The sequence below is a fragment of the Grus americana genome, chromosome 2 (genome assembly GCF_028858705.1).
Source record: "Grus americana isolate bGruAme1 chromosome 2, bGruAme1.mat, whole genome shotgun sequence".
Taxonomy (NCBI): Eukaryota; Metazoa; Chordata; class Aves; order Gruiformes; family Gruidae; genus Grus; species Grus americana.
Window position 1 is genome coordinate 14,833,260 of NC_072853.1, and position 27,568 is coordinate 14,860,827.

Here is a 27,568-nt window from a genome sequence, read left to right on the forward strand (position 1 = left end):
ACCGGGATGATCACCACCAGCAGCTACTGTGGGGCGCCTAACTTCGGTCTGTTTATGTCTGTGAAATGAACTGTCTCCAGCAGATATGTTTTTAATCACTCTGCCACCCTGTGGTCCTTTTAGGAAATCATGAAAATGCCTGTTAGAAAATTGTCGTCAGTTGATGCTTGACAAAAGAAAAGGACTATTAAACAGAGCTCATGGTAATTTTATAAGGGAATAATCTTTAGACTGTAATTTTTGCACAGGATTACAAACACAAACATACTTGAGTCCATCATTAATTTCACTCCACAATGAACACCAAAATAACTACCCAATCTAGTCAAAATGAAAAATTAAAGCCAGTAAAATAGTAGATAAGTGAATATTCTCTTTTATGAAAGCACCTTGCAAGGAAGTATTTGTCTGGGACCTCCTGGGTTCTCAAAATATTTACAGATCTCTTGGAGTGCTGAAGCAGAGATAAACTCAGTAGAACATGTTTATAAAATAAATCAGACACCGCATTGCACTGAGATATATCAAAACAATCAGATATGACCAGTCCCTTTATTGAACCAGAAGTATTTTTGGTGCTACAGACAACCAGAAATCTTTGCTGCAGCTCTGCATCAAGGAAATTGGGTGCCAAAGGAAGTGCTGGAAGGAGGCACCAACAGAAACAACTGGGATGAAGCAAAAGCATAGCAAGGTTTTCTCATAAGAACAAATTCAGGTCTCTTGAAATACAGAACCTGGTAATAATGTTGCAAAGGCTGAACTGTACTGGAAACACTGTCCTGCTCTCAATGTCTCAGCAGAAAATCCAAAAATCAGTCCGTAGTTGTAGAAACATAGAATCACAGAATGGTTTGAGTAGGAAGGGACCTTAAAGCTCATCTAGTTCCAACCCCCCTGCTGCAGGCAGGGACAGCCTCCACTAGACCAGGTTGCCCAAAGCCCCATCCAGCCTGGCCTTGAACACTTCCAGGGATGGGGCATCCACGGCCTCTCTGGGAAGAACTTCATCAACGTCAGTTCACCCAGAGAAGTGGAGTGAAATGAGGAGAAAAAAGTATGGGGAAGAGCTGTGAAGAGAAAAGGAATGGGGAGAAGAGAGTCTCACTAAGAACAGAAGTGGGACTTGAGCAGAAGAAAAGAGGGGGAGAGAATCAGGAAGGGAAGAGAAGAAGCTGGAAGGAAGACAGGAGCAACAGAGCCAGGCTGATGTAGGAGGCGGAAGGAATAAATCGTCTTTGTGATGTCCCTCAGAGCTTTTCCCCCCTGTATTCCACTGTCTTCACAGTGGGATGCTGCCTGTCTCCACAGCAACCACCTTTCCTCCTTGACTGCACCAACTCCTCTCTCTGGAAAGGAGCCCTCCAAATCATCACTCTTAAAGATGCCAGTATAGAACACTGACCTGGAAGCATCTCAGGAGACCCCCTTACTGCACGTCCCCACCATGGAATAGGATCAGCTATACCTGTACTTTTCCTATAACACAATTCAGCAGATCCCAGCACCCACTCTTCCAGGAACGGAACTTGCATAGAATTTTTAATTAAAGATTTCTAAGTTTCTTAATTGCCTTTGAGGTTTCTCTCATTCAAATTGTTAAATTTGGGGGGGAAACTCATTTAGGTCTCCAAAGAGGGCTTGAAGGGTGGTATCTCTCCTCAAGCCTCACGCAGCATCTCTTCTCAGGCAGTTCATGATGAGAGCAGCCTCATCATCCACTTACCGAACAATTTCCAGGGGAAAGGCAATTCTGTTAGGCAAGGTCCATTGCAAAACTGATGACCCAACTTCCAACACCTAGAGGGGAGAAGATGAGAGGACCAGGATCTCTCCTAACTGTACAGGCAATAAAGTTATTTTCCGAGTTGAGAGTCACTGCAGATCTGAGAGGCCAAAACATCTGATGAATGGAAAGTTACTTCTGTTGTCCCGGTTATAGCTTACCACATGATGTCAAATTGTTCAGCATCTCAAGACACTGATATCCCTTGTGATATACTCACTACTTATCATTACTCACAGAGTTGTAAGGAAAAAATTCCAGCTACTCATTGACACAGTGATTACAATGGAAAAATGTTTGGCCTCATGACAAGCTCTGGTATTCAGCAACAGGAGAAAAAAAACTACAGATGGTTAGGATCTACAAAAAAAGGAATCAAAAATACAATTGATAGAGGAACATTCATGCTTTAGGCATAGGCCCTAGTAATATCTGATGAGGGAAGTAGATGGAAATCTTCAGGACAAAGTGTTTCTGGCAGAGATGTCTGCAGTTTTTTTTTTATTTTCAAGCCAAGCAGATGGTTTGGGGCTAAAAAGGACTCGAGACTAGCAGGACTCCTGGGTATATCGGGGAGCAGGATGGGAAAGGAATAGCCTGCTTATCTAACATTTCAGCACCAGGAGGAATGCTGAGAATAACAAAATTGAGCTAACTGGTAATTCTTCAAAGGGTCCACCCTGAGATCTAATTATTCAACATGACTTAGGGCGAGACTAGAAGGCCCTACCCCAGAAACAACAGAAATGACTAGAATTTAACACAATCAGATATTTGTTCTGCAGTTTATAGATCATGCCAACATTGGGGTTTTTGGAGAGAATTTTTATGATGTGCTTATTTGTATTGTTGTTTGAATTTTTCCCTGTGTAAGGCTTCTGCTCCTCTTGTGACATGAGCTTTTCCTATCTTGGCTTCTTCATGGTCCTCATTCGAGTTTTCACCTGCTATTTGTCACTGTCATTTTCCTGCACCACTGTCCTCCTCCACTGTGTACTCATCACAAATAGAATTTTTGATGCATCTTCCTGTTTGGGGTTTTTTAATATATTTTGCATAATATGGCTATGGTTTTCACATTAATTAATCTATTTATTTATTTTAGATTCATACAGATATTATAAGTATGTAGTTTGCTGGGATATACTTGTAATGCTTAACCCTAGCAATGCCTCAAAAAAATAATAATACATTAACTGTGGAAAAACTTTCTGATGTTACTACTATGCAGATACTAGTTAATCAAGAAGTGAGATGATATGATAACTTGCCAGACTTTTAGTATGTCACTATCAATAAGGTCTCCAGACTGAGCCTTGAAATTAGCCACAAAACACTCTACACAGTATTTTTTAAAAAAATTACATTTAATTCCATTTATCTATAGACATTTATCTCCTAGATACTAATGATAACACTGTTTCAAATAATTTTAGCAGTAGGTGTATTATGTGATTAAATTTTAGGGCCCGTAGTAAAGTATTGCTGTTAATTTTGCCAACTAGCAAAATCAGCTGAGGCTGAATTACATTTTTTGCTGTGGTAGAAGCTCTCTGGAGATCTGTCTAGAAAATGTAGATGGAGCAAAAGACTTTCATGGTGTACTCATGCATGAAATGACATGTACGCCTGTCATATACTCTAAAAGGGATTGTGTCTCTACAATTAATATAGTCTTGAAAAAAGTGTCCTGCTCTTTCATGCCAATGTTAACAGAAATGATAGCACCTTCCCACCCACTGCATGGGTGTTTACACTGCGAGGACACGCTCTGTAGCTAAGAATGTCCTGGCCGAGTGGTTGAGACTGGGAAAAGCTATGACTGCAGCCTGGGTGCCAGCTTATTCTGGTTACCCCACCTTATCATGAATGACGTCAGTGTGACATGACTGTTCCTCTGTCTTTGTTTGCAATTACATATGCTGTCCTTGCAGATAAGTGACATAAGAACAGAGCAGGTATCTAAGCGCTAGTTGTCTCATAGGCATTGGGCATCTGGGTTCTTGTTTGTCACAGCTAAGTACTGCAAAACTCTCAAAGAAATTTTCCAAATGTGCTGATGGTGTTTGTGCCCCTGCTAATTTCGCATGTGCTCTCCAGCTTCATGCTTGAGTGTTTCTCCTCCAGTGTTTCCAGCACAGAACCAATTTTATGTCACTGAGATACTCCAAGCTATTGTATTGTTTACACAAATATTGTTTGGTTACATCTGCTTATTTTCTCCTAATTTGAATGTAACTGTTTTGCATGTCCCTGTTGGCCTACTGAGAATGACAAGACAGCACTTACCTGAGGTAGCAATGAGCAATCTGGTGCTTTGTGGTGCTTTGCTGGCTGACATCATCAGGTATTATGGTTTTACTGGGACTTGATATAGAAATTAATCAATGCCTGGAACATAGACTGTGCAAGCCAGTGCTCTGCTATTTTAGCAGTTCATTAAAAATAAAAAGTAAAAATACATCTAACTCAATAACCAACTCCAATGGAGCACAAGAATGTATTCTCTGGCGATTTGGTGGGTCTGAGTTTATTGTGGGTCCTGAGCTATGACTAAACCCAGAACACTGTGATTAACAGAGACAAGCACATCTAACCTTTATGAACATGCATAACTCTGTTGTAGATCACACTCATTTTGACTTTCACCACATCTCACAAGTTCCACAATGTGTTGTATAGAAAGGTCTTCTATCATTCATAACTTACTTTGTGTTCACTTCAACGATATTCCATAGTTCTTACATTTGAGACAGACTAGATTATTATTTAAGATAAGTGTGCACCATGGATTTGTACAATGGCATAAGTGTATTTGATGGTGGTTTGTTTCTCCTTCTTGTTTTCCCAGGAAGGAAATGTAGCACATTTGATGTAGACAGTTATTCTCACAGGAGTCTGGGACGTGCTGAAATGGCATTCAGAGCTCGTGTGCTCTAACTCCAGTCACACCTGCAGGTCCAGCTGCCACGGTCACCTTCGGTGTTGAAGCACACTGGGCACGTCCACTGACAGGTATTTCTAGACAATGAGAAACTGTCATTTAATGGGTGAAAATTAACTCTGTCTCAGCGAAAACCAGGATAGTAATGTAACTGTCTCATTTTAAATGTTGCAGGTGGCATTTCAGCTGGAAAAAATAAATCCTTGGACTAAGTTTTGTGAGGCTTTAATCAAACTGAGCCTCTCTTGTGGAATAACCTCCAGGAACTGTAACTATGAATTGTGTAATTATCACCAGGCTGATAACACGTTACGGTATTCAACTTCGGTGCCGTGCCAGTTTTTCCAGTGCTGGTTTTATCTTTTTATTTTCACGGCTACCTACGTTGTGCTTGGAAGGACATTCAGAAGTTTCTAGTGTGTATATCTTCCTTCCATATTTAAACACCCCATTTCATGTAGCCCAATTTTCTCCCTACAGTTTACTGCAGAGCTCCCAAGCACTTGAATTGAAATCGCACCTGGGAAGTTGTCCTCCTAACATGCTGCCTGATGACTAGAGCCCGACACCGGTAATGTGCACTGTTATAACATATGCTATCTCGCAGTTCCTTGTTTTATGTCTTAGTTGTGGAGCTTTGGAGTTATTTGAACTTCCTTTCTTGGATTTGTCACAGCTGCCCTTCATTTATTTTGCTGTTCACATCCTTGATGTTTGAGTCCTGGGAAATATTATAAAGGGCCAGGAACTTCAAAGGCAAGACTATAATAATCTTCCACAATCCATTTTCTGTTTTGCTAACTTCACTCAATGTTAGTCAACCAGATTCTGTTAACACTAATTTCCATTAGCATTAGTCAATTGAAAAACTACACGAAAGCTTATCTTGTTTGAGATTTGACTTCATTCCTGCCTCCCCTCCCTAGCCCAGCTGAGGATGCAGGCTGTCTAGCAGTCCAGTCTACTCCCTTACACTGAGACCTGCTAAAAGAGGTGTACCTCTTAGCTGTACACTCACAGCAGCCACTTAAAGGCTCAAATGTGCACCCTGGGGGACTGACTTCAGTTGGTGATGCGTTAAGATGGGATGACTGAATTAACTGCTTCCTCAACTCTTTTTTCCATTCTGCTGCAGGAGAGTTTCATCCCCGCTTATACCATGATGTTACCTGTTCCTGAACCCTGACAGTTTCAGCCCACCATACCAGCTCAAAATGGAAACAGTACTTGTTTATGCTACAGCAACTCCAGAGCAAATAAATAATCCCACAGCGTCATTATAAAATAATTTCAGGATACTACCAAGCTCCCTTACCATAGCAGGCATTTCACAGAATCACAGAGCAGTAGGGTTGGAAGGGACATCTGGAGATCATCTAGTCCAACCCCCCGTGCTAGAGCAGGATCACCTAGAGCAGGTTGCACAGGATCACGTCCAGGTGGATTTTGAATATCTCCAGAGAAGGAGACTCCACAACCTCTCTGGGCAGCCTGTTCCAGTGCTCTGTCACCCTCAGAGTAAAGAAGTTTTTCCTCATGTTCAGACAGAACTTCCTGTGTTCCAGTTTGTGCCCGTTGCCCCTTGTCCTGTTGCTGGGCACCACTGAAAAGAGTCTGGCCCCATCTTCTTGATACCTGCCCTTTAGATATTTATAAGTGTTGATCAGATCCCCTCTCAGCCTTCTCTTCTCCAGGCTAAACAGACCCAGCTCTCTCAGCCTTTCCTCATATGAAAGATGCTTCAGTTCCCTCATCATCCTTGTAGCCTTCCGCTGGACTCTCTCCAGTAGTTCCCTGTCTTTCTTGAACTGGGGAGCCCAGAACTGGACACAGTACTCTAGATGTAGTACTGTGTAAGTATTTCCTTATAAATAGTTGGATTTTTATCCTTATAAATAGTAAGGATTTCCTTATAAATTAACAGCAATGATGTTGATAGTTCAGCATCTTCTCATTTTCTCTGCAATCCAAATTCATTAAATGATTCCTCTGTGTTTCAAGAAACTGACTTTCTGAATTTCTACACAAATCAGTGTTAGTCAGGTAGGTCACTGCTCTAAAGCATTCTCAGTGAAAACAGAAGCATAATACAAGTTGTTTCTTGAGAAATGAGACATGTTTCCTATAGATTTATGTCCATGTTTTAGCTGATAGGCCAGTTGGCTGCTGCCTCTCAGAATGGATCAGAGCTGCTTTCCCCTACACAGGGGCTCCAAAATATTGTCCAGCTACTGATTTCCATAAAACTTCTACGAACTTTACCTGCCAAATTTGCCTGAACTTGAACAGCAACTTCCAGAGCAGTATGTGAGGGACAGGCAGAGAAAGATGGCAGGCAGCACAAGCGTACACATTTCAGCTCCTTACGAAACAAGATAAAAAGCATCTACAACCAGAATTACTAGGATAACAAAAGCTGGTTGGAAAAATTAATAAGTAGTACAAATGTTCCTGACCACAGATCAGTGCCAACTCCTGAACGGCATTCAGTGATTTTCTTCCCATTGGGTTTCTGTTACATAGCAGAGCTCTTAAGATACAAACTTCATGAATTCATGCCTTGGAATCAGTTCCTTGGCTATATCAGAATCTCTTTTTTTTTTATTCCATAGAATGAAAAGCAGAAGGGAGAAGCAGCATGCAAGGTCATTGGAAAACTGCACAAATCACGGTACAAATTAAATGCAGCATAATTAAGCTGCTATTTAAACAGGTAGTAGCTATGTGAGCACTTACTTGGTAGAATAGTGATTTTCTGGTTTACCTTAGAGGTGTGCAGGAACAGATTTACATTAAAGCAAAATGTAACAGTCTCAAATAAAAGCTGTACACATATCAGTTTGCACCTACACATTAGTAGAAACTAGCCAAAGTCAGAGTGCCTCAGGTTTCCTGTGTACACAATCACTGTATTTGCACCTTCCAATAGCTGAAATAAAACATGAAAATATGATAGATGGCTGAGTCTTTGAACAAGCCACTGCACATGTGTTAGAGGCGTCTCATTACTTCAGTCAAAGTTTTCTCCAAGGCCAATTGCCTCGCTGCCACCACTCTGAAGGCAGAAGATGCCTGACTCAGTCACATATAACAGCTGCTCTCTGCCCGGCTGGGTACCAAACTAAGCCAGCTCCATCCCACCGGCTCCTGCTTCTGGTTCCAACACAAGCATGGAATGACCTTCTCATCTAGGTCATTTGGCTTATACCAAGCACAGAGGGACTCTGCAAGCAGATATACACAACTTAGGAGTACAAAGTAATTATTTGTTAGCAGGCAGTTAGGACTAACACACTACTAGGCTGAGCGTTAATATCCCGTGCAGCAAGACACCGGGGAGCCTTTGGGGAGCCGGTCACCCTAGACAAGACGGGGAAGAGGCATCCTGTGCTGCTCCTTGCAGAGGACTGTCTCCCAGTGGTGCTGAGCCGCTGTCTTCTGAGCCTCCACTTTTGGCTTTTTCTTATGGTTTAAGGATGTCAGCAGACTTCCTCTGGAATCTCTGAGCTGCAGACCATTTCCACTGGAACAATCGTGCTTGCCTGTGGTTTTTACTTATCTCTGTCACGGCTTTAGCTCAAGTACTTCCTCACAGCGTCCTCGAGCAGACAGAGCCCAGGTCAGGCCGCAGTGCGAAGCCCAGCTGCGCCCCAAGTCCTGAGAAGCTGAACCCCTCCATGGGGGCTGTGCCATCCCTTTCCTAAGGGATCAGGCGGCGACAAGAGCCAGCAGATACTTGCCCTCGGTCATGTAGCCAAAAAGAAAGGCCTGTAACGAAGGCCTGCTTATATTATACATAATAAGAAAACGTAGCCAAGAAGAAAGGCCTGTAATGAAGGCCTACTTGTATTATAGGTGATAAGAAATTCTTCATTATTACTTTAGGTAGAAGGCTAACGATTCTTAGAATGAGCAGCTGCTACACAGCATGAGAAAAAGGAGGAGCTACAAGACACTTCAAGGTCCTTATGTACATACTTTGCAGAGGACATTAATTGCCTCCAGCAGCATCCTTATCTTGCTGAGGCGTATAGCAAACAAATACCAACACCGAAATATTGAGAAACTAGGGGAAAGGTAATTTGGGCCAGGGTCCCCACGACCACCGACTCATAAGCCCCCTACCCAAATCATCCCACCTACTCAAAAGATAGAGGCGGAGAAAGGAACTGAGCATGCGTTCTAGTTTGCATACTAGGCGAAGAAATATGAACCAATTATTGTAACGGGGAGTGTACCACTTTGTAATCTTTGTAACATTTGTGTATAAATATGACAAGAGAACCAGCATTAGGTGTGCCTGATTAGAGGAACTATCCTCCTGACACCCAGCGCTGCAATAAAGGAAATGCCTGCTTCTTAATGCTAAATTGGTGTTAAGGAGTTTTCTTTCATTCCCGAATTTCGGTGACAGTCAGACTATCCCCACAGCTGTTGTGACAGAAGGAGCAGGGGTGGGTGATGCCCGTGGGTGCCCACCTGCAGCTACCTCGCCCCGTGTCCCCCCAACCACTGCCAGGCCTTGTAATGGTGGCTTGGACAGCTGGCCACTTGCTCTCATGCTCTGGCGTCAAGGAAATACCTAGAGGGTGCTGCCTCAGTCAGAGCTGGGCAGGGACTCCCATATTGGGCCTAGGTTTGTTGTACTTCTGTGTTGGGTTTGCGTGGCAGGGTTTTGGTAGCGGGGGGGCTACAGGGGTGGCTTCTGTGAGAAGCTGCTAGAAGCTCCCCCTGTGTCTGACAGAGCCAATGCCAGCCGGCTCTAAGACGGGCCCGCCGCTGGCCAAGGCCAAGCCAATCAGCGCCTCTGTGATAACATATTTAAGAAGAAGAAAAACACTTATAGAGAGAGAGCTTTTGCAGCCGGAGAGAGGAGTGAGAAGATGTAAGAAACTCTGCAGACACCAAGGTCAGTGCAGATGGAGGGGGAGGAGGAGCTCCAGGCGCCGGAGCAGAGATCCCCCTGCAGCCTGTGGTGAAGGCCATGGTGAAGCAGGCTGTCCCCCTGCAGCCCATGGAGGAAGGATGAGGGGGTGTAGCGATTCCACCTGCAGCCCGTGGAGGACCCCACGCCAGAGCAGGTGGAGACACCTGAAGGAAGCTGCGGCCCGTGGGAAGCCCACGCTGGAGCAAGTTCCAGGCCGGACCGGTGGACCCGTGCAGAGGGGAGCCCACGCCAGGGCAGGTTTTCTGGCAGGACTTGTGACCCCGTGGGGGACCCCACGCTGGAGCAGTTTGCTCCTGAAGGTCTGCACCCCGTGAGAGGGACTCCATGCTGGAGCAGGGGAACGATGAGAGGAGTCCTCCCCCTGAGGATGAAGAAGCGGCAGAAACACCGTGAGATGAACTGACCATAACCCCCATTCCCCGTCCCCCTGTGCCGCTGACGGGGGGAAGGTTGAAGCCAGGAGTGAAGTTGAGCCCGGGAAGATGGGAGGGGTGGGGGGAAGGTGTTTTAAGAGTTGATTTTATTTTCTCATTCCTCTACTCTGTTTTGCCTAGTAATAAATTAGATGAATTCCCTCTCTAAGTTTGGTCTGTTTTGCTCGTGACGATAATTAGTGAGTGATCTCTCCCTGTCCTTATCTCGACCTACAAGCATTTCGTTACGCCTTTTCTCCCCTGTTTGGTGAATGAGGGGAGTGAGAGAGCGGCTCTGGTGGGCACCTGGCCTCCAGCCAGGCTCAACCCACCACAACTTCATAGTTATATTTTATTTATGGCATTTTATGGATTTTTATGGCAGTTTATTGGCACATAGATTTTATTGCAGCCCAGCCTGGCTCTAGTACAAGCCGGACAGAAACAGGGAAGTTTGTCCCGGATCAGACCCGGCGGAGGAGAACCCGCTGCCGCTGAGGAGAGCGATTCCTCCCAGTCTTAACCACCCGCCCCGCCCGGGCGCATGATGGGCAACCAAAGAATCAACCTAGCCTGCGCGCGCCGACGGCGCCCGCTTCCCCGCCCCTTGCCGCGACCGGCACCGCCTTGACGGAGGCGGGAGGCATCGCTGTGGCGCGCTTTTCGGAGCGCGCGGATCCGTTGGGCGCTATGCGGAACCGTGCGGAGGTGGACGCTACGCTGCAGACGGCTAAATTGAACCCGGCAGAGCTGCTACCGGTTGTGCACTGTCTCAGCTTCGGTCCGCAGGCCAGTGCAGCTGAGTGCCGCCTGCTGCAACTGGAACCGGGCCTCTGTGCCGAGCTGGAGGCGGGACGCAGGTACCGGCGGGGTCGGGCGCCCCCTGGAGGGCGGGGGGTGTCGCCGGCGTCCGGGTCGCGCCTCGCCTCAGGGGGCCGCGGTCGCGGCCCCCTGAGGCGAGGCGCGACCCGGACGCCGGCGACACCCCTCCACAGTCGCCGCTTGGGACCTGTCGGCCGTGTGGTGGCCGGGACGGCGACCCGAGGAAGGCTTAGGGACGGGGGGAGAGCCGTCCCACGGCGGGAGGCTGGAGTTTTCCACCGTTACAAGTCGCCCAACCGTGAGTGGGGGAGTCGGAGATGGAGATGAGGCAGGGCCGCTCTGTCCCATCTTCAGTGTTAAGTGGCTGATATGGCTTTTAAACGTGGCTTTTTGCAGATTTTTATTCTTCTAATCCGGTTTGCATGACTTGTCCCTTAAACTTGACTCCGTTAAATTCGAAACATAAACTAGGAACACCTATAAGAAGCTGGACAAAGCAAACATAACCGGCATTTTGTGATGGGTATTTGTAACACATTTAGATTATTTCAGTAAAATATTTGTTGTGTGCGTTAAAAAAGGAGATGGGATGTGGGGGTAGTTTGTGTATCGCTACAGTGTGAGTCTGTGACAAGGCCAGAAAGCAATCGTGGGTCCTGCTTCCAGACTATTCCATCTGATAGCTTATTCCATCAGAGTAGCAATTTTATTATTAAAGTTTCCCACTTCTGTAGGCTGTGTATTGGTGACTGTTCTCTCTCTTTTTTTTTTTTGCGTATGGAAAAATTGCTTCTGAGGAGACTTCTAGCAAAAACTGAGGAGAGTTTCTTGCCAGGCATATGAAGATAAATGCCTAACAATTTGGGTTTAGGAAATGAGAGTATGTCTTTAAAAGAATTCCACTGACTTTGAGATTTTCCTGCTGTTAAGGTTGGGTGGATGGCAGGGTGCGTATGAATTAGACAGGAGAGCAAAGGACGTACAGCATTAGCATAGGCATTTGGTAGGATGGTTACGTGATGTCTTGTAACTCTGGACCAAGAACACATTCTAGATAGGTTTTTGATAAAATGCAATGCCAGTGACATAACATAATAAAAAGGTTCAAAATTATGCAACATTAGAACTCCTTCTAAAGAAAAATAGTCCTCAGAGATGTATGTTATTAAGCCTGTCCACACTTGGTGGAATATCATTAAGTGTCATTGGTTAGAGGCCAGAGTCATGCTGAGGACCACAGCTGAGCTTTGTTCATGCATGCACACTTTTGGAAGCAAGAGGATTAAATTGAATCTGAGCACTTAATTTAGTGTAGCCTGGGAGGAACTAAATGTTCCCCTGTTGCGGTCCTGCTTTGGTATTATCACGTCCTCACTAAGAATCTCTGTGTAATCAAGTACGTGAGTTTAAAAGGGGGGTTTGCATTGATTCTTTGTCCTGATATGCTCTAGAAGATGGCTTGCTTTTCTGCTTGGAATTACTTGGAAGAAAATGTGTATGTTTTGGGGAGGGAATTATCTGAGGGTGCTGCACAATAGACACAATTTCTGTTTGCTTTCTTGTTTCATAATGGACCAGTTTCAGTCCTCGTTAAATACCAACTCTAGCTGTAATCTTAATTTCTAATATTAGTGAGCTAGTTCAGGCCTCAATCATCACTTAATGTTTTAGGGGGGAGTGTGTGAATAGGCAGGTGAGGTGGTTTGACTGTGATCTGCATAAAAACCTTGAATGCTTGTCTTTCAGAGTGGCAAAACTCAAAAAGGAGAGGAAAAAAACATAGTGTTAAGATATTTTAGATTATTTGACAATTATGTCTTTATATTTTGGTATTCTGTGACTGCTGCTACAGAACTGCTATAGAACTGCAGTTTATCACTTCTTTACCAATGTATAAATGTGCAAAAATATTAGACGAGTTTAATAGATGTTCATTATGAAATAGAGGTAAAAATACATCTCTATTTTTGTGCTATTTTTTTTTCCAGCCTAGTAATCCGTGGTGAAAAAGATGAACAAGCAGTCTTGTGCAGCAAAGATAAAACTTATGACATGAAAATAGCAGATACCTCAAATATGCTGCTGTTTATTCCTGGTTGCAAAACTCCAGAACAGCTGAATGTGGATCAACCATCTTGTAATATTATTCATTCGCAGGTATGTCTTTCCAGGTTTTTGTTTGTTTGCTTTAATTCTCTACTTTCTTATCCTCTATAATTTCTTGTATTTTATCCCAGATGCTTATGTGAAACTCAGTTAGGATTCAGTTGTCTAAACATAGGCTTCTAATGTCATTTTAGATGCCTTGTGGTATTGGCCTAGCTACAAGCTGCCACTGCAGAAGGACATGAGTCTCCTGTAGATTCTTTGTATATTGAACAGCCCCAGGAGGATGTCTTTATAAATATGCTTTATACACAGGGGACATGCTGTACTTTAGGGCATCCAAAATGGCTCTAGGGCCCTTGTTTAGGCAACTGAACTTTATCCATAATGTATGATAATTATTATTTCTACGAAGTTAAAACTTTGGTTTATTTTCAGTGGATAGTAATTGCTTGTAGTAGGTATTAAAAGCTTTCAAAGAAAATCTAATTTCTCAATGTTAGCAGCTATTTTTAAAGTAAGCTGCAAATTGATTCTTAGGAGTGCTTTTCCCAAAAGACAGATTATACTATGTCATGCCTGAATATTATTTTTTTTAAATACAGAAATATATTCAAAGGTGACTCTTTCAACTAGTGTCTGGAAAGATTTGTTGGAGTGAATGATTTTGGAGTTCTCAGTTTAAAGAATTGATTGTTCTCTGCTCTTCTGAAGCACGGTTAATACAATTCTAATAAAAATAGTTAGGCAAATATTATTACTAGGTTATTATTTGCTGTAATGGATATAATGACATCATTGAGGAATAATCCTGCTTGTCCTTAGATGAACATAATAATCAAAACAACATAATTTCTTCCGTGAAGTCAGCAGTTACAAAAAAGTTTATTCAAACCAAAGTAGATGAATGAGAAAACAAACAAAAAAAAAGAATATAGAAGAATTTTACTATGTTTAATGATCTCACTAGTCCTCTGAAGTCACACATGTCAACATAATATAAATGTGATGTGTGAGCTGGCATAGGCAGGATGCAGAGCAACCTCAAAACCATGGATGAAACGCAAAGAGTAGATTTATTTTTGTTACCTCGCCAACCGGGGGATACCCGAAGCAGCACCTGGGCAGAGGCACACAAGCAGGGATGCAAGCACTGTGGAGCTTGGTCCATGCTAGAGGATCCTCTCCAGGTAGAGGGGAGCAGGCTGCAGCACAGCAGTCAGGTAGCTGTGGCACACCACCTCAGCCAGAGCCACCATGCTGGCAACGTGTGCCGGACAGAACCCGGGCTTGGCCATATGCTCATCACAGATCTGCAGGAGTCTGTCGCAGAGCAGGTTTTGCTGCAGCTGGAAGGCCTGGCTGGTGTCGGAGTCATCTCCTGGACAGCAGGAGAGGCATTCCCGCAACTCTGTGACCAGCTCACACATCCCCTCCCAGCTGTCCATCTGGGCAGAGAAATCAGCTCCTTTGAGGTGCTTCATATGTGACACCAGACTGGTGACTCAGGCAGGGCTCCACCATCATCCTCCATGGGCTGCAGGGGGACAGCCTGCCTCACCATGGTCTTCTCCAGGGGCTGCAGGGGAATCTCTGCTCCAGTGCCTGGAGCACCTCCTCCCCCTCCTTCTGCATGGACCTCGGGGTCTGCAGGGCTGTTCCTCTCGCATCTTCTCACTCGTCTCTCTGGCTGCTGCTGCACAGCCATTTTTCCCCCTTCTTAACTATGTAACCCCAGAGGCACCACCACCACTGTCACTGATGGGCTCGGCCTTGGCCAGCGGCGGGTCTGTCTTGGAGCTGGCTGGCATTGGCTCTCTTGGACATGGAGAAAGCTTCTAGCAGCTTCCCACAGAAGCCACCCATGTAGCACCCCCCCCCCCCCCCGCCCCCAAAACCTTGCCATGCAAACTCACTGCATGTGATTTGCTTAGGAATTATTTTTAGAGTTTTATTTCTAAGAGCTTTCTTAGTGTTATCAAAATCATTACATAGTGTATTGACACTGCAAATTGTGAAACATAGCAAAAGATACTACATTTACTCAGTGTTTTGGGGCTTTACTGCCTTTCTCCTGCAGTCTCGGTGCTGCTTTTCATACCACTTGTGAGGCTAATACAGCCAAAGCATCTGCCATTTTTTTCATCTCATACAAACCAAATCCAGATATAAGCTTTGGATTATAAATTAGAATGATTTAGTTTCTTTTCTATGCAGAGTACCTTCCTGTTCATTACCAAATTGCTCAGAAAAGAACTTGGCAGGAAAAAAAGTCTAACTCTTAGGTAAATGCTATTTGACATGGAGGGGAAAAAAACCCTTAGAAGTTTATCAGGAAATTAGTATTTACCTGAATTTTGCCCAAGCAACCTATGGAATAGTTAGGTTAAAAACTAAGAACTTTTTCTGTATAAGAATTTGTAGAATTTGTATAAGACTTTTACATATAGGTGGTTTGCTTATAGTTGATTTAAATGGAACATTTTAAAGTTTTTTACTAGATGACCTTAACAAAACAAAAAAAAGGTATTATGATAAAGCATTTAGGGTATTTTAAAGTACTGTCTGGAGGCTTTTTCATGGAGGCTTTTTTACAAAAGGCTAGTGGTTGGATCAGGAGTCAGAAACCTAGAGCCTTTTCTGCCTCTGCCATTCTGTACCCACTTCTTTTGGTTTGGTAAATAGTAGAAACAATGCTGAAAGGCTTTAAAGAATCTTCTAGGAATTCCAAGCTGTACCCCACGAAACACCTCAGGATTACTCTAGAGGTAAAGTTTTATTTGATTAATGCTATTGTATCAATTACACCTGAGCTTCTGTTGCACACTTTAAATTTATGTCTTGACTCCAGTAAGGAACAGAGATGTCTTGTTAGTTATGTGCAAGTGTAACTTACTGTCTCGTTAATGTCTGTTTTGCTTGAGCTTAGTGATATGATGATTCATTAATGTGTAAAAAGACCATGAAGCACATCCCAAGCATGGGAAGAAGTGGGGAAGATGGAAATGGGATCACATGGGGGGGTTTATGGCAGTAATATAACTTCGTATCAAGAGGAAAAGAAACGTTGATGAGGATTGCACAGGAATATATCTATCATTTGTGCGTAGAGATGAGTTGTTCCCTTTGTCATATGCACTACGAACATATTTTTATCAACCAGCAGTGGTTTTTTATTCTTCGTTGCCTGCGGTAATTTTTTTTATTGAAAATATTACAATGATTGTTTCGTCTTTAAAGTAATTACCCTATTAATACATTCTTTTCTCAGTAACTAGATTAACACTTTTTGCTGATAGTTTTTGTAAACTTCTTTGAATCCAAATGGTAGATTAAAATATTTTAAGAGTAACTGTTTTTTCTTGTAGATTGCTGGCTTCTCCAATAACTATTGGGAATTAAGGAGATGCCGACCTAAACTGAAGAAACTGAGGAAGCTTTTAATGGAAGATCCATATGAAGGGCCAGATAGTCGGAAGGATCAGTCTTTGACATTTTCAAAGGTAAATCAGCTATGTAAATTACTTTCTTGTAATTGGTAATGGGCAAATTAAAGTGAAGATACACTCTTAACTAGAAAAATGCCGTTGCTCCCATGTTTCACAATGTTGCTTCGAGTTAATTTTTTTAAGCCTACTATTCTAAACAAGTTGGTAATTATTAGCACTTCCACTGAGTCACAGGACCCGTGCATACAGTAATTTATGATGAGGAGAAGCAGGGAGTTGCAGAGGATGATACAAAGCAGAGGATAAGACTGACAATACAAGAAGGGAAAACACAAATAAAGTCCTGTCCTGCTGTCCTTTTATGTTTCCAGGAAATCCAATTTAGGATCTAATTGGTAATGGAAAGGGGCTTAAATTGTCCAGAAATTATAAGCATTTACAAAGGCTAGTAACACAAAAAGATGTCATATGCAATAGTATTTACTGATAATATTAAATTAATTTTATAAAAACACGTCAAATGTCTCCCCAAACATTAGTGTGTAGTTTGAGGACTGATTTCAGTTTGTTTTGAAGGAGAATGTTTCATGTATTGGCTTACTGGGGAAAAACTAGATATATCTGATAAATGTAGACAAATCTTAGCTATGCTACTGGTGGAACTTTAATCTGAAAGGTCTCCATGGGAAAGCTCTCTCTCCTATGGGACTGATTCTTACTGGAATCCCAAACAATACATGCGTAGTAAAAAATTTTGCTGTGTTGTTCGCTTACTACTTAATATTTATTGGGTGCTGGCAACAAATAAACCACCTTTAATCTGTTTGAAAACAAATGACTATGTTTCGGTGGCTTACTGTAAACTTCTTGTGGTTTTCAGTTGTTTGTACTCTATCATACACAGAGAAATACAGGAAAGGAACCAGAAAGAACTCTAGCGCTATAAAGAATTACTGTAAGGAAGCCTGATACATGGTGATGTGATTTAGCAAACTACAGGAATACTCAGAAATAGGCTAATACACAGCTTGCTCAGGATGCACCAAATTAAAATCTTGGATTTTACAGTGAGATGACAAAGTGTATTCAAATGATTGAATGTGTCTGAGTTAGTGTTTAATATGTTTCTTATCCTTATCTGGAATTTTCTGGTATGGACATGATGCAAGTCAGCCCATTCCATTTTATGTTTTCAAGGGTGGTGCAGCTGATAAAAGTGTCATAGCTGAGAGCAGTGATTTCTTAAATAAGCTGTTGGAGTGCTAGCCAGGCCTCAGAGAGGGAACAAATGCCAAGGACTCCTGTGCAGGGTTTTATCTGAATGGCAGTATCTAACTTGCAAACACATTTGCATACTGATCTGGGGGTATACTTGCTCTAAATTGCTAGCGGTGTTTTTTAAAGTACTGTATAGTATGGTCATCCCTTGCTGAAATACCGATGTGAGTTCAGTGCTGCTTAGCCTGATGATGTTTCAATGTACTGTCTAATAGGAATGACATAGCAAGAAGAGGGGACTTTTCTGTATTTATTAACTACTTTTTTAACTCACAGATGTTCCAAACTTGGTGTTGGTTTGTTCCATTTGTGTTCCCATAGTCTAATAGATCTCAAGTACTTAATCCATTTTGTTTCTTTTCTGATAGGAAATATTTTTACCCTATAATCAACAAAACTCTAATATTAGAGTTGATTAAAAAGGCTGTAAGGTGAATAAAGGAATTAATGAAGTCCTGTTTCCTATGGATTTAAGTCTAGTGTTCCTTCCCTTTACTTCACTCCTCATGATACCTTCTGTTCCTCCCATGTCTCATGAATCTTTACCACAGTATCCACAGCACCCTCCCATCTCACCACGTAACTGTTCTGCAAGAAGCTGTATGTACTGCTGCTGGGTCTGTGCTACATGTCTGCTAATTGGTTAGCACACACCAGACCACAACATGTAACTGTTAAGGTCATGCTGGAGGAGGCTTTCCCTCAGGGGAGGTATTAAGTTGGAGTTCTGACTTCTGGCTTATCCAAAAGTGATGAGTGATTTTTGTTTTGCCTTTTCTTTGAATCTCATAGATCAAAATATGTGATTTAGGAAAGACAGAACACATTCACTTTTCCTTCTTGTTGTGATACTTTATTTATGATGTCTACTTGTGCTAGTTTGACATCCTGAGAGTACAGGTATATTACCTAGGCATCGCACAAAGACTTCCCTGTAGTTAGGCTGGTTTTTATATTGAATAACCCTTTGAGAAAATGTTGTAAGTTACAGGAAAAGTTTCAGAGATTGTGGTAAACCTTAGTAAATTCAGAGTCTGGGGATAAAAACACCAATCTTCTAAGTCTTTCTTTCATTATATCTTTTAATGCATTTAGCATGCTTGCTGAAGCAAAGGAGAGGAGTAAGGGTAACTTGTTTTATTCCCTTCTCTTTTTCCCTGGTTGCAGTATACAACAGAAGATTTGTTCAGCTTGATTCAAGCGAGTGAAGAAGAAATATTGCACCAACTGCAGGTTATAGATGCCTGCAAAATTGAAGGTATTTGTTTCTAAAGAATATTGTTGCCTGAGAAATAACTCTGCTTTTTTTTCCCCCCAAATATCTGTGTCTCCTTTTTCTGAGGCCTGTTCCATCTTCATCTTTCAAGGTGCAAGTTACTTCAAAGTGCTAAGATCTGCTTCCGTATTTCCTATATCCTCTGCTGCTATGAAGCTGATCAAAAAGATAAAACTGAGCAGGCATTGACCAGTCTGACTCTTTCCAGGGTAATTCCTTCTTTGCTTCTACAAACCTGGCATCAGAGTATCCCACCCACAACATGAATATTTTTTGGCTGGTTGCCCTCTTCATGGACGAGTGGGTACTGCTTTCGGCAGTTCTAGAGACAAAAATAGCTGATCCTTAGGTAACCCCAGCCCTTTCATAGTCCTTTCTTCCTCCTGGACTGGGTTTATCTTGGAAGTCTTCCAGCTGTGTGAGGCAAGGCTGGAGCAAGTGCCTCACCTTGGGACAGGTCCTACTTGGCCAAGCCCAAACCCTCACCTGGGCACCAGGTGACAGCAGTCCTAGAGCCGTGGAATAATACAGGGCAGAACTGAGCTCTGGAGGCTATCAGATCTGAACCCCTGTGTCCCGATCCAATGCCGGGGAGGTTTTGATACGATCTCAAGAGCGAGATTAATACACAAATGAGGTCAAATGCCGTATACCAGAAACAGTTTTATTATGAAAAGAGTAAAAAAAGAAAAGGTAAAGGTAACCGATAAGATCGATAGGACAGGGCAGAAAAGAAAGGCAGAAAACCAAGCAAGACTCCGGGATAGAATCGCAAGAATAGTCACTGCCACGGATCCATAGTGTCTCGGTGCAGGGGGGGGATCCAAATCTCTCGTTCTGCGACGGCGGATGAAGGCACAGGTCCACAGCGTCTCAGGGGTCCGTCTCGGGAGAGTCCAAATCTCTTGTTCTGTAGCGGTGGGCAAAGGTGTGCCACCCTCATCTTGGCAGTCCCCTTTTATACTGGTGGCGGTCTTCACGATGGCACGTACAACAGGGCTCCACGTTCCTGCACATGCGTACACACTTCTTGCAGTTCCAGCCCTGTTCTTCACGCGACTGTTACCTGACTCCGTGGTGCATGACCCGGCAAGGTGTTTTTCGCAGGTTGAAAGTCTCTACGACCTGGCAATCGTCCTTATTGCACTCAGTAGCTGGAGGGGTTTCCCGCTTGAGCAAAGCGATCTTTGAGACAAAAGTTCTTACAGTTCGGTTTCTCACACCCTGCTTTATGACAAGGCCAGCTTGGAGCTGACTGCTTAGGGCCTCAGCTGGTTGAGTTCTGGGCATTTCCAAGGATGGAGATTGCACAGCCTCTGTCCAGGCTGTTGCAGTGTTTGACCATCCACAATGAGGAAAAAAATTCTCCTCATACTCAGCTGGGACTTCCCTCATTGCAACTTGTGCTTGTTGCCTCCTGTCCCATCACTGAGCACCACTGGGAAGACTTCTGCTCTCTATTCTCTATACTGTCCCATTAGTCAGGTGAGGACAGCCTCACAGATGACTTTCCTTGTTGTCTACAGCTGCACAGCACCGTTGTACCAGATGTGTGCTTCATCACTTCTGGATTTCTGTGAACTTGGCTGGACCTGAACTGCCACTTTGCAGAGCCAGTGCAGATAGTTCTGTTCATGCAGTTCTGTGTCTGAATTATTAGTTTTTCCAAGTCTGATTCATCTTGGGATGGGATTTGTAGCATCTGTGTATCTGTGGCTGTTAATCTATATAGAATCCTAGAACAGTTTGGGTTGGAAGGGACCTTAAAGATCATCTAGTTCCAACCCCCCTGCCATGGGCAGGGACACCCTCCACTAGACCAGGTTGCCCAAAGCCCCATCCAACCTGGCCTTGAACACTTCCAGGGAGGGGGCATCCGCAACTTCTCTAAGCAGCCTGTTCCAGTGCCTCACTGTCCTCACAGGGAAGAATTTCTTCCTAATATTTAGTCTAAATCTACCTTCCTTCAGCTTAAACCCCTTACCCCTTGTCCTATCACTCCATGCCCTTGAAAACAGTCACTCTCCAGCTTTCCTGTAGGCCCATTTCAGGTACTGGAAGACTGTTAGAAGTCTCCCTGGAGTATTCTTTTCTCCAGGCTGAACAACCCCAACTCTCTCAGCCTGTCTTCATAGGAGAGGTGCTCCAGCCCTCTGATCAGCTTCGTGGCCCTCCTCTGGACTTGCTCCAACAGCTCCATGTCCTTCTTGTACTGGGGACCCCAGAGCTGGACGCAGTACTTGAGGTCGGGTCTCACAAGAGTGGAGTAGAAGGGGAGAGTCACCTAAACAGTTATGAATAATTGAGATGATTTAATTTCCTTCTCCTTTACATTTGCTCTTACTATTCTGTTCTTTTTCTCAGCTTTATTCCTGAAAATGATAGAATGCTGTTGCTGTACTTTGTAAAGGGGTGACCTAGATATCTAGACTCCTGTAATGTATCTTCAGGGGAATAGTGTTAATGTTTTCCTTCTAACACTGTTTTGTGGTTTTCTATTTGGCAGGATATTGGAGAATTCTCGAATTTGACTACGAGATGAAACTCTTGAATCATGTGACTCAGCTAATAGACTCAGAGTCCTGGTCGTTAAGTAAGGTTCCTTTACGTACCTGCCTTGAGGAACTTGGATCTCTAGAGCCCACGTAAGCAATTAATTTTGGTATTTAAAATTGTCTAAAATCATTATTAACTTTTACTAATTGCAATCATTATTAATTTTTTATTAGGATTATAGTCTTATAACTCTAGATTCCTGTTACCATGGTGTTAATGATATCTTTTCTTTGGCCCTAAAATATACAAGGGCATTAGTAGTTTAGACAGGTTAGTAAACTGATTTTAGTGTCTATTGGTAATATTTCCATTCATTCAATAGTGGAAACATTACTGCTGAATTGTAAATGATGGAAGTAGTACGTACTTAGCCGTGAACTGCTGACCATCTTGAAAAACTTGTTCTGAAGCTAGCCAAAAATGTTTATTTTACCTCTTGCTTAATGTCTAAGATGGTGGTGTATTTTCTGGTATAATATGGAATTCAGACCTTAAGAGTCAAGTTTATTGTACTGCCATTAATAATTTTAGATTACCATTCAAGCAAGTTTACAATATGTAGGGTTTTCCATTTATTTGGCTTTTGGCTCAAAAATAAATCTTGCTTTATTATTAGTGTCTGCAGTTAGGTTGTAATTTTATGCTGGAGGTCTATAAAAACGCCTGCTGTTCAGCAAGGGACAATCAACTGCCAAATTTGTGACTTGAATCACTTCTCATTGGAAAGAAGTGACATTGCAAGAGTCTCTTTTGCTTATTCTCCTTATGCCTTTTAGTCTTTGCTAGTTATAACTTAAAAGTGGAAGAGACTTTTGGGGAGGACATGCTGACATAACTCTCATCTGTTCTTTTTGTCCCCTTTTGTTCTTTTTTAGCTTGCTTCTAAGTTTTTCTCAATTTGTTCATTTCAGCCATCCTCCATTCTCCTTGATTTTTTTTTTTTTTTTTTACTTTACCTGTTTCCTTATCATCTTCTTGATAACTGTTCCTGTAATGTCCTAATAAACAGTTTTAAACCTTGATTTCTGGTGTATTTTTTTTTCCTCAGAGAGATGATAGAACATATTCTTTTAAGCTATGGAAGGAAATACATTGATGATGGTAAGTTTAGGAAAGCATGCATATTTTAATTTTGCATAAAGGAAATAGTCATTCATGAGTAAATGGAGATTTTGTGAGGACAGCCCAAACAAACAAATTTACTACAATGCCAGCAAAAGGAGGGAGCAAACCATGAGCTAAAAATCAGTAAAATTGTTAGAGGAAGTTTCATAGTAAAAAGGACTATTAAACTGTACAAGAATCTAGGGAAGACCCAGGAACTTTCAGGGGTACCTGAAGTGATTTATTAGGTGTCTGCAGCCATAATTTTGTGACCAAAGACAGATCACTAGTAAAATTTAGGTGGGATCTCTCTTTAGATACCCTGGGAGGTCTCAGCTGTTTAAGCAATTAATGGTGCTATTGTGAATAGTCAGTGGCGTGTAGATCTCCCTGAATTCAGCTTGCCTGAAGTCAATATCTGCCTTTGGTCCCTTGAACTGCACCACAAGATCCACTGATTGTATCGATTAAATCTCTGTTGCCCATCTCGCATATAGATACCCTATTTCAGTGCCTTAACCTCAACCTGAATTCTTCCCCACAGTTGTTTTCATCTCACCTTTGGCTGAAGGAGGAGTTGCACTTGAGCTTAAAGAACATAGGAAAGTAGTTGGAGTGACACAGATTGTCATCTTAGTATATTTAGGGAGGTTGCACAAGGAATAAGTTTGAATTGCAGTAAGTCCAGATGACTGAAAAAGTGAAAGGAAGTGTCTATGCCTGATGTTCAGAGAATTTTAGCCAAGTCACTGTGAAAGACAATAAATTCTCATTATTCCCTTCATCATCTCACATTATAAGGAGGATTAAGGAAGTGAAAGTGTGTAATTGTTCAACCACGGACAGCAAACACCTTAATACAAGCCATTCAGAAATAGGAATGGAGGCTGTAGGAGAAACAGTGTTACTGTGAAAGGGGAAAAGACAGGAGCCAAATACATATATTGATATGAATGAATACTGTAGCACACACACGTAATATTCCACTTGATGCGTTCTTGAGAATGAGAAGATAATGTCATTTATCCAAAGTAATACGAAGTCAGGTTACTCCCCGAGGAGAAGAAAAAACAGGATACTTGGTTTGTAGAAGACTGTAGAACGGAGTGAAAATACGAGGCTGTTCTTTTATCAAAAAGCAAGAACCCAAGATAACCTGTTTTTTGTTTCTCAGCAGGGGATGTTTACTTTGAAATGCATGAAGACAAAATATGCAGAGCTATAGCACAAATGCTTTTGCAAAATGCAGTTAAATTCAATCTCTCAGAGTTTCAAGAAGTCTGGCAACAAAGTGTCCCTGAAGGGATGACAACAAGGCTTAATCAGCTTAAGGTAAAAACACAAAGTAGTACAGATTCTTTTGTGAGTAGGCTGTTAACTGAACTTGTGTCATATGTAGATCATCAATTAATGAGTATTGATTGTGTTATTTCTGTCAGCTTTTGAGTTAAAGTACTACTTATGACATCCTCTATGAGCATGAGTAGTCTGGGATCATGACAATCCAGTTTCCCGTGAGTCTGAAGAAAAGTTGCAGCTGTACAGTTAATACTTCTAACTATGAAGCTATTGTCGAGCCAATTGTAGTGACAGCCAGCAGAGTAGCGCAAGCACTATGGAAATCCTTCTGCTCAGAGGAGGCAGAGACATGTTGGAACGTATTGGATTTCCCCCTCCCTCATTGTCATGAAGAAAATGATAAATACTGCCTGTAAAACAGCGCCTTTGTGATACTTTTTCACTTTGCCTCTAGTAGTGCAGTTTTAGGCGGCTTTGGACATTCAAAGGGCAACTTGTACGGATTATTGCCAGAAATAAGGAACTTTATTTGTTTTGTCTTTACAATATTTTCTCTCTGATGCTGATCTACAGGGCTTGGCTCTTGTGGATAAAAGCTCAAGACCAGAGACCATCTTTCTGCTAAAAGTAGAAGACTTACCTGAAGACAATCAGGAAAGATTCAACAGCTTATTCAGCATACGGGAAAAGTGGACAGAAGAGGATATTACCCCTTATATACAGTAAGGATATATTTCTTTTTATTAAAATATAAATAGTGTTATATTTTTCTGTTTTTGCATAGCTGACTTCTTATCAGGTGTGATTGCCTCAAATACTATACTTTTCCATTTTAAATGAATATGAATTCTCTGTGAGTAGAATCCCCACCCCTGGGAACTGTAGCCACGTTTGTTGGATTTAAACTTGTGTAAAAAGCTGATCCTACTGAATTTAAATGGGTGATAACTCTGTCTTATTTGCTTGAGCCAGACTTAAAAGGATAAACCTCCTGACACTTAGGATCAGTCTCCGTATTAACAACACAAGAAGTACAGAGCAGTAGTGCTTCCCGTCCTGCCTCCGTTGTTCTTTTGGTGCTTAACACTCACACTCCAGCACTACCTGGAATGCCCAGCCAGCATACGTGTCAGCAGATACAGGTGGTAACCCAGAAGTAACTGCATCAAACCTTTGAGTGGCTCTAAATTTACTGTAATATAAGTAATTCAAAGCTAACTGTTTTGCTAGATTGAAAACCCTTTACAGAACAGGAATAACAAAACCCAGCCAACTCTTCCTAAAACCCAAAATCCTTGTTTCTGAAGTAAATAATGTAGTTTTGCCTATTGCTTTAATGTCAAGCCAAGTTCTAAACTTTAGGTAATGTAAAGCGTTATGTGACAGTTACAGTAGTTTGTTTTTTTTTTTTTCTCCCAATCCCCTAATCCAGTTTATTGCTAAATTTACAAGTATTTAACGGATTCATTTTGTATGAGAATATCGCTAATGCCAATGTCATCTCCTTTATTTCCTCTTTAGAGACCTATGTGCGGAGAAGCAGACAGTTGGTGCTCTTCTGACAAAATATGCTCGCTCCTCCATGCAGAATGGTGTTAAAGTCTATAATTCTAGAAGACCCATCTCATAACAAGTATTGCTTTAAGAACTGAGAATACTGAATGGAGTAACAGTGAATGTTGCTTCTTCCTGCCTTCTGGGGAAAGGAGTTGTCAACCGAGATGATACAGTGTTCTTAAGTTTAAGCAGCCGAGCTTCTTGAACAAGTTTTGTTTTCTGCTCAGCTAAGTAGAATGTGAGGGCACTTGCCTCTTCTAAGAAACCATGGTGTCAGCAGCCCATGCCCACCTTCTTCCTTCTTTTTCCTTTGTGACTACAGTTATGCCAGGAGTCGAGCTGCTACTTGAATACAGTTTAGCTGTCTATCCATAAACTGAAGTCTGACATTAAAAATTAAAACCTCCTTGATAATAATCAATTGATTTCAACAGCAAAATGGAATGCTTAGTCTTTTTCTCATTAGTGAGCATTCTTAAAGATTTTGTCGCAGTGTTGACATTTGAATACTGCAGCCTTTGATGAGCTCAGGAAGAAATAATTACGGACAGACTACAGTAGTCCTAATTTTGGAAGGGGTTTTTTTTATGGTCATGGCTGTAAATAACATTGGCACAAGCTCTTGGCACTTTAACACTTGGCAGAATTGCCATTGAAATATTACAAAAACCCAAATTGTGATCGAGTATGAGGATATGAGAGAATAGTTGGACATTGTGTTATGAACTTCCTATAAACTGCCATTAGAATGTAGCTGATGTAAAATTAATGTTTTACAGAAGACTATCTTTGCTTTTTAAAGAGAGCTTATAAACATTCGTAATGCAATTTATTTTTCTAAAAACTTTGTCATGGCAAATAACTACATGTAGAAATTGTGCCTTGAAAACTTAGGGTGGAATATTATTCTGTGTAGAGCAATGAAACAGGGTATTTTAATGATATTGTCATAAAGTGCCTGAAATAGAAATTTTGTAATCATTAAAAAGGATTGTTTGCATAGTGAACCAGAGTTTAATATTAGATGTTTTTCAAATATTTTTTTTAAACTCAACAGTTGTAGGGTTTTTATTAAAAAAGCATTTGCTGCATCAAACTCAGATGTAAGATATGAAAGACTTTGGAACTGGTAGCGTGCCGAATGTAGGATGAGCATGGAGAGGAGAGAAACTATAAATGACATGTAACTCTTAAGATGGGTGTGTGCATCCTTGGAATTTTGTTACAGATAAAAAGCCGAATAACAACTAGTTTCTGAGCTCTGCTTATTCTTGCCCACTGATCAATTCCCTGTGCCTCACATTTCTGAAGTGTACAAGCATGGTGTTTGAGCCAGTTGCATAGAGACCCAGCTGGCTTCTAGTGGCTCTGTGCCGGGAAGAACAGCCCGGCGTGCTGTCTGGTTTCAGCAGCTGCGGTCCTTTTCATTCTATCTGTTCACAGTGCTTCCGATTTGTTTTGTCAGATATTCAGAATGAGATGATGCTTTCTAAATATCAAGAACTGCTGATGCTGAAAGGGCTAACTCCATTAGCTGCTTCGATGCACGCATTTATTTTAACATCAAATAGATGAATCAAAACTTGCTTCTAATAGAACACATCTAGGTTATGAGGAAACTTCATCTTGTGTCCTCCTGGTACTGTGACTAAAGACACCCTGCAGTGCACTCAGGGTGGGAGGGCAGAGGTCACTGGACCCAATCTCATTCTGTGGCTCCGTGCCAGGTTCCCAGCAGCGTTATTGTCTTAAATCCCTTTTTGATTCAAAAGTGAAGACTGATGTGTTTTAGTATCTTCCTGTGAGTCGGTGTTGGGTATGGCCTTGAGTCTGGCCCCTAAGAAAGTTCGGGTATGCTTAAGTCTACTTGAATGCAGAAACTGTTTGTCAGTCCCCAGAGCTTTCCTCATGCAAACGCAGGCAGTGAGAGGCTCACGCGCGTGTAACCCTTCCGAAGTGGGCACAGCTGGAGATCTGCCTTAAGGCCCCTGGTAGGTTCAGCAGCAGCAACTGGGCGTAGAAATAGAGAT

General features: G+C 42.2%; 1 protein-coding gene and 1 long non-coding RNA gene across 6 annotated transcripts; both read left to right on the forward strand.

Annotated features, from left to right (window-relative positions):
• Window positions 1-3,402: 3,402 nt before the first annotated feature.
• Window positions 3,403-6,585, forward strand: LOC129202723 (uncharacterized). 2 transcript variants are annotated; one of them, XR_008575812.1, is made up of 4 exons: window positions 3,403-4,133; window positions 4,638-4,801; window positions 5,211-5,301; window positions 5,866-6,585. It is a non-coding gene; the product is annotated as an uncharacterized LOC129202723 (long non-coding RNA). The 2 variants fall into 2 exon arrangements; XR_008575811.1 differs by lacking the exon at window positions 5,866-6,585 and adding an exon at window positions 5,407-5,486.
• A 4,114-nt stretch (window positions 6,586-10,699) lies between these two features.
• DSCC1 (DNA replication and sister chromatid cohesion 1) lies at window positions 10,700-26,782 on the forward strand. Of its 4 annotated transcripts, XM_054816135.1 has the most exons (10): window positions 11,040-11,211; window positions 11,310-11,793; window positions 12,902-13,070; window positions 16,388-16,522; window positions 18,914-19,004; window positions 21,529-21,667; window positions 22,627-22,679; window positions 23,857-24,014; window positions 24,555-24,703; window positions 25,503-26,782. In XM_054816135.1, the coding sequence occupies exons 3-10, from the start codon at window positions 12,966-12,968 to the stop codon at window positions 25,609-25,611; spliced, it is 939 nt and encodes a 312-aa protein (XP_054672110.1). In that variant the 5' UTR covers window positions 11,040-11,211; window positions 11,310-11,793; window positions 12,902-12,965; the 3' UTR covers window positions 25,612-26,782. The 4 variants fall into 4 exon arrangements, with proteins under 4 accessions (XP_054672107.1, XP_054672110.1, XP_054672109.1 ...); XM_054816132.1 differs by lacking the exons at window positions 11,040-11,211; window positions 11,310-11,793 and adding an exon at window positions 10,700-10,951; XM_054816134.1 differs by lacking the exon at window positions 11,310-11,793.
• Window positions 26,783-27,568: the final 786 nt, after the last annotated feature.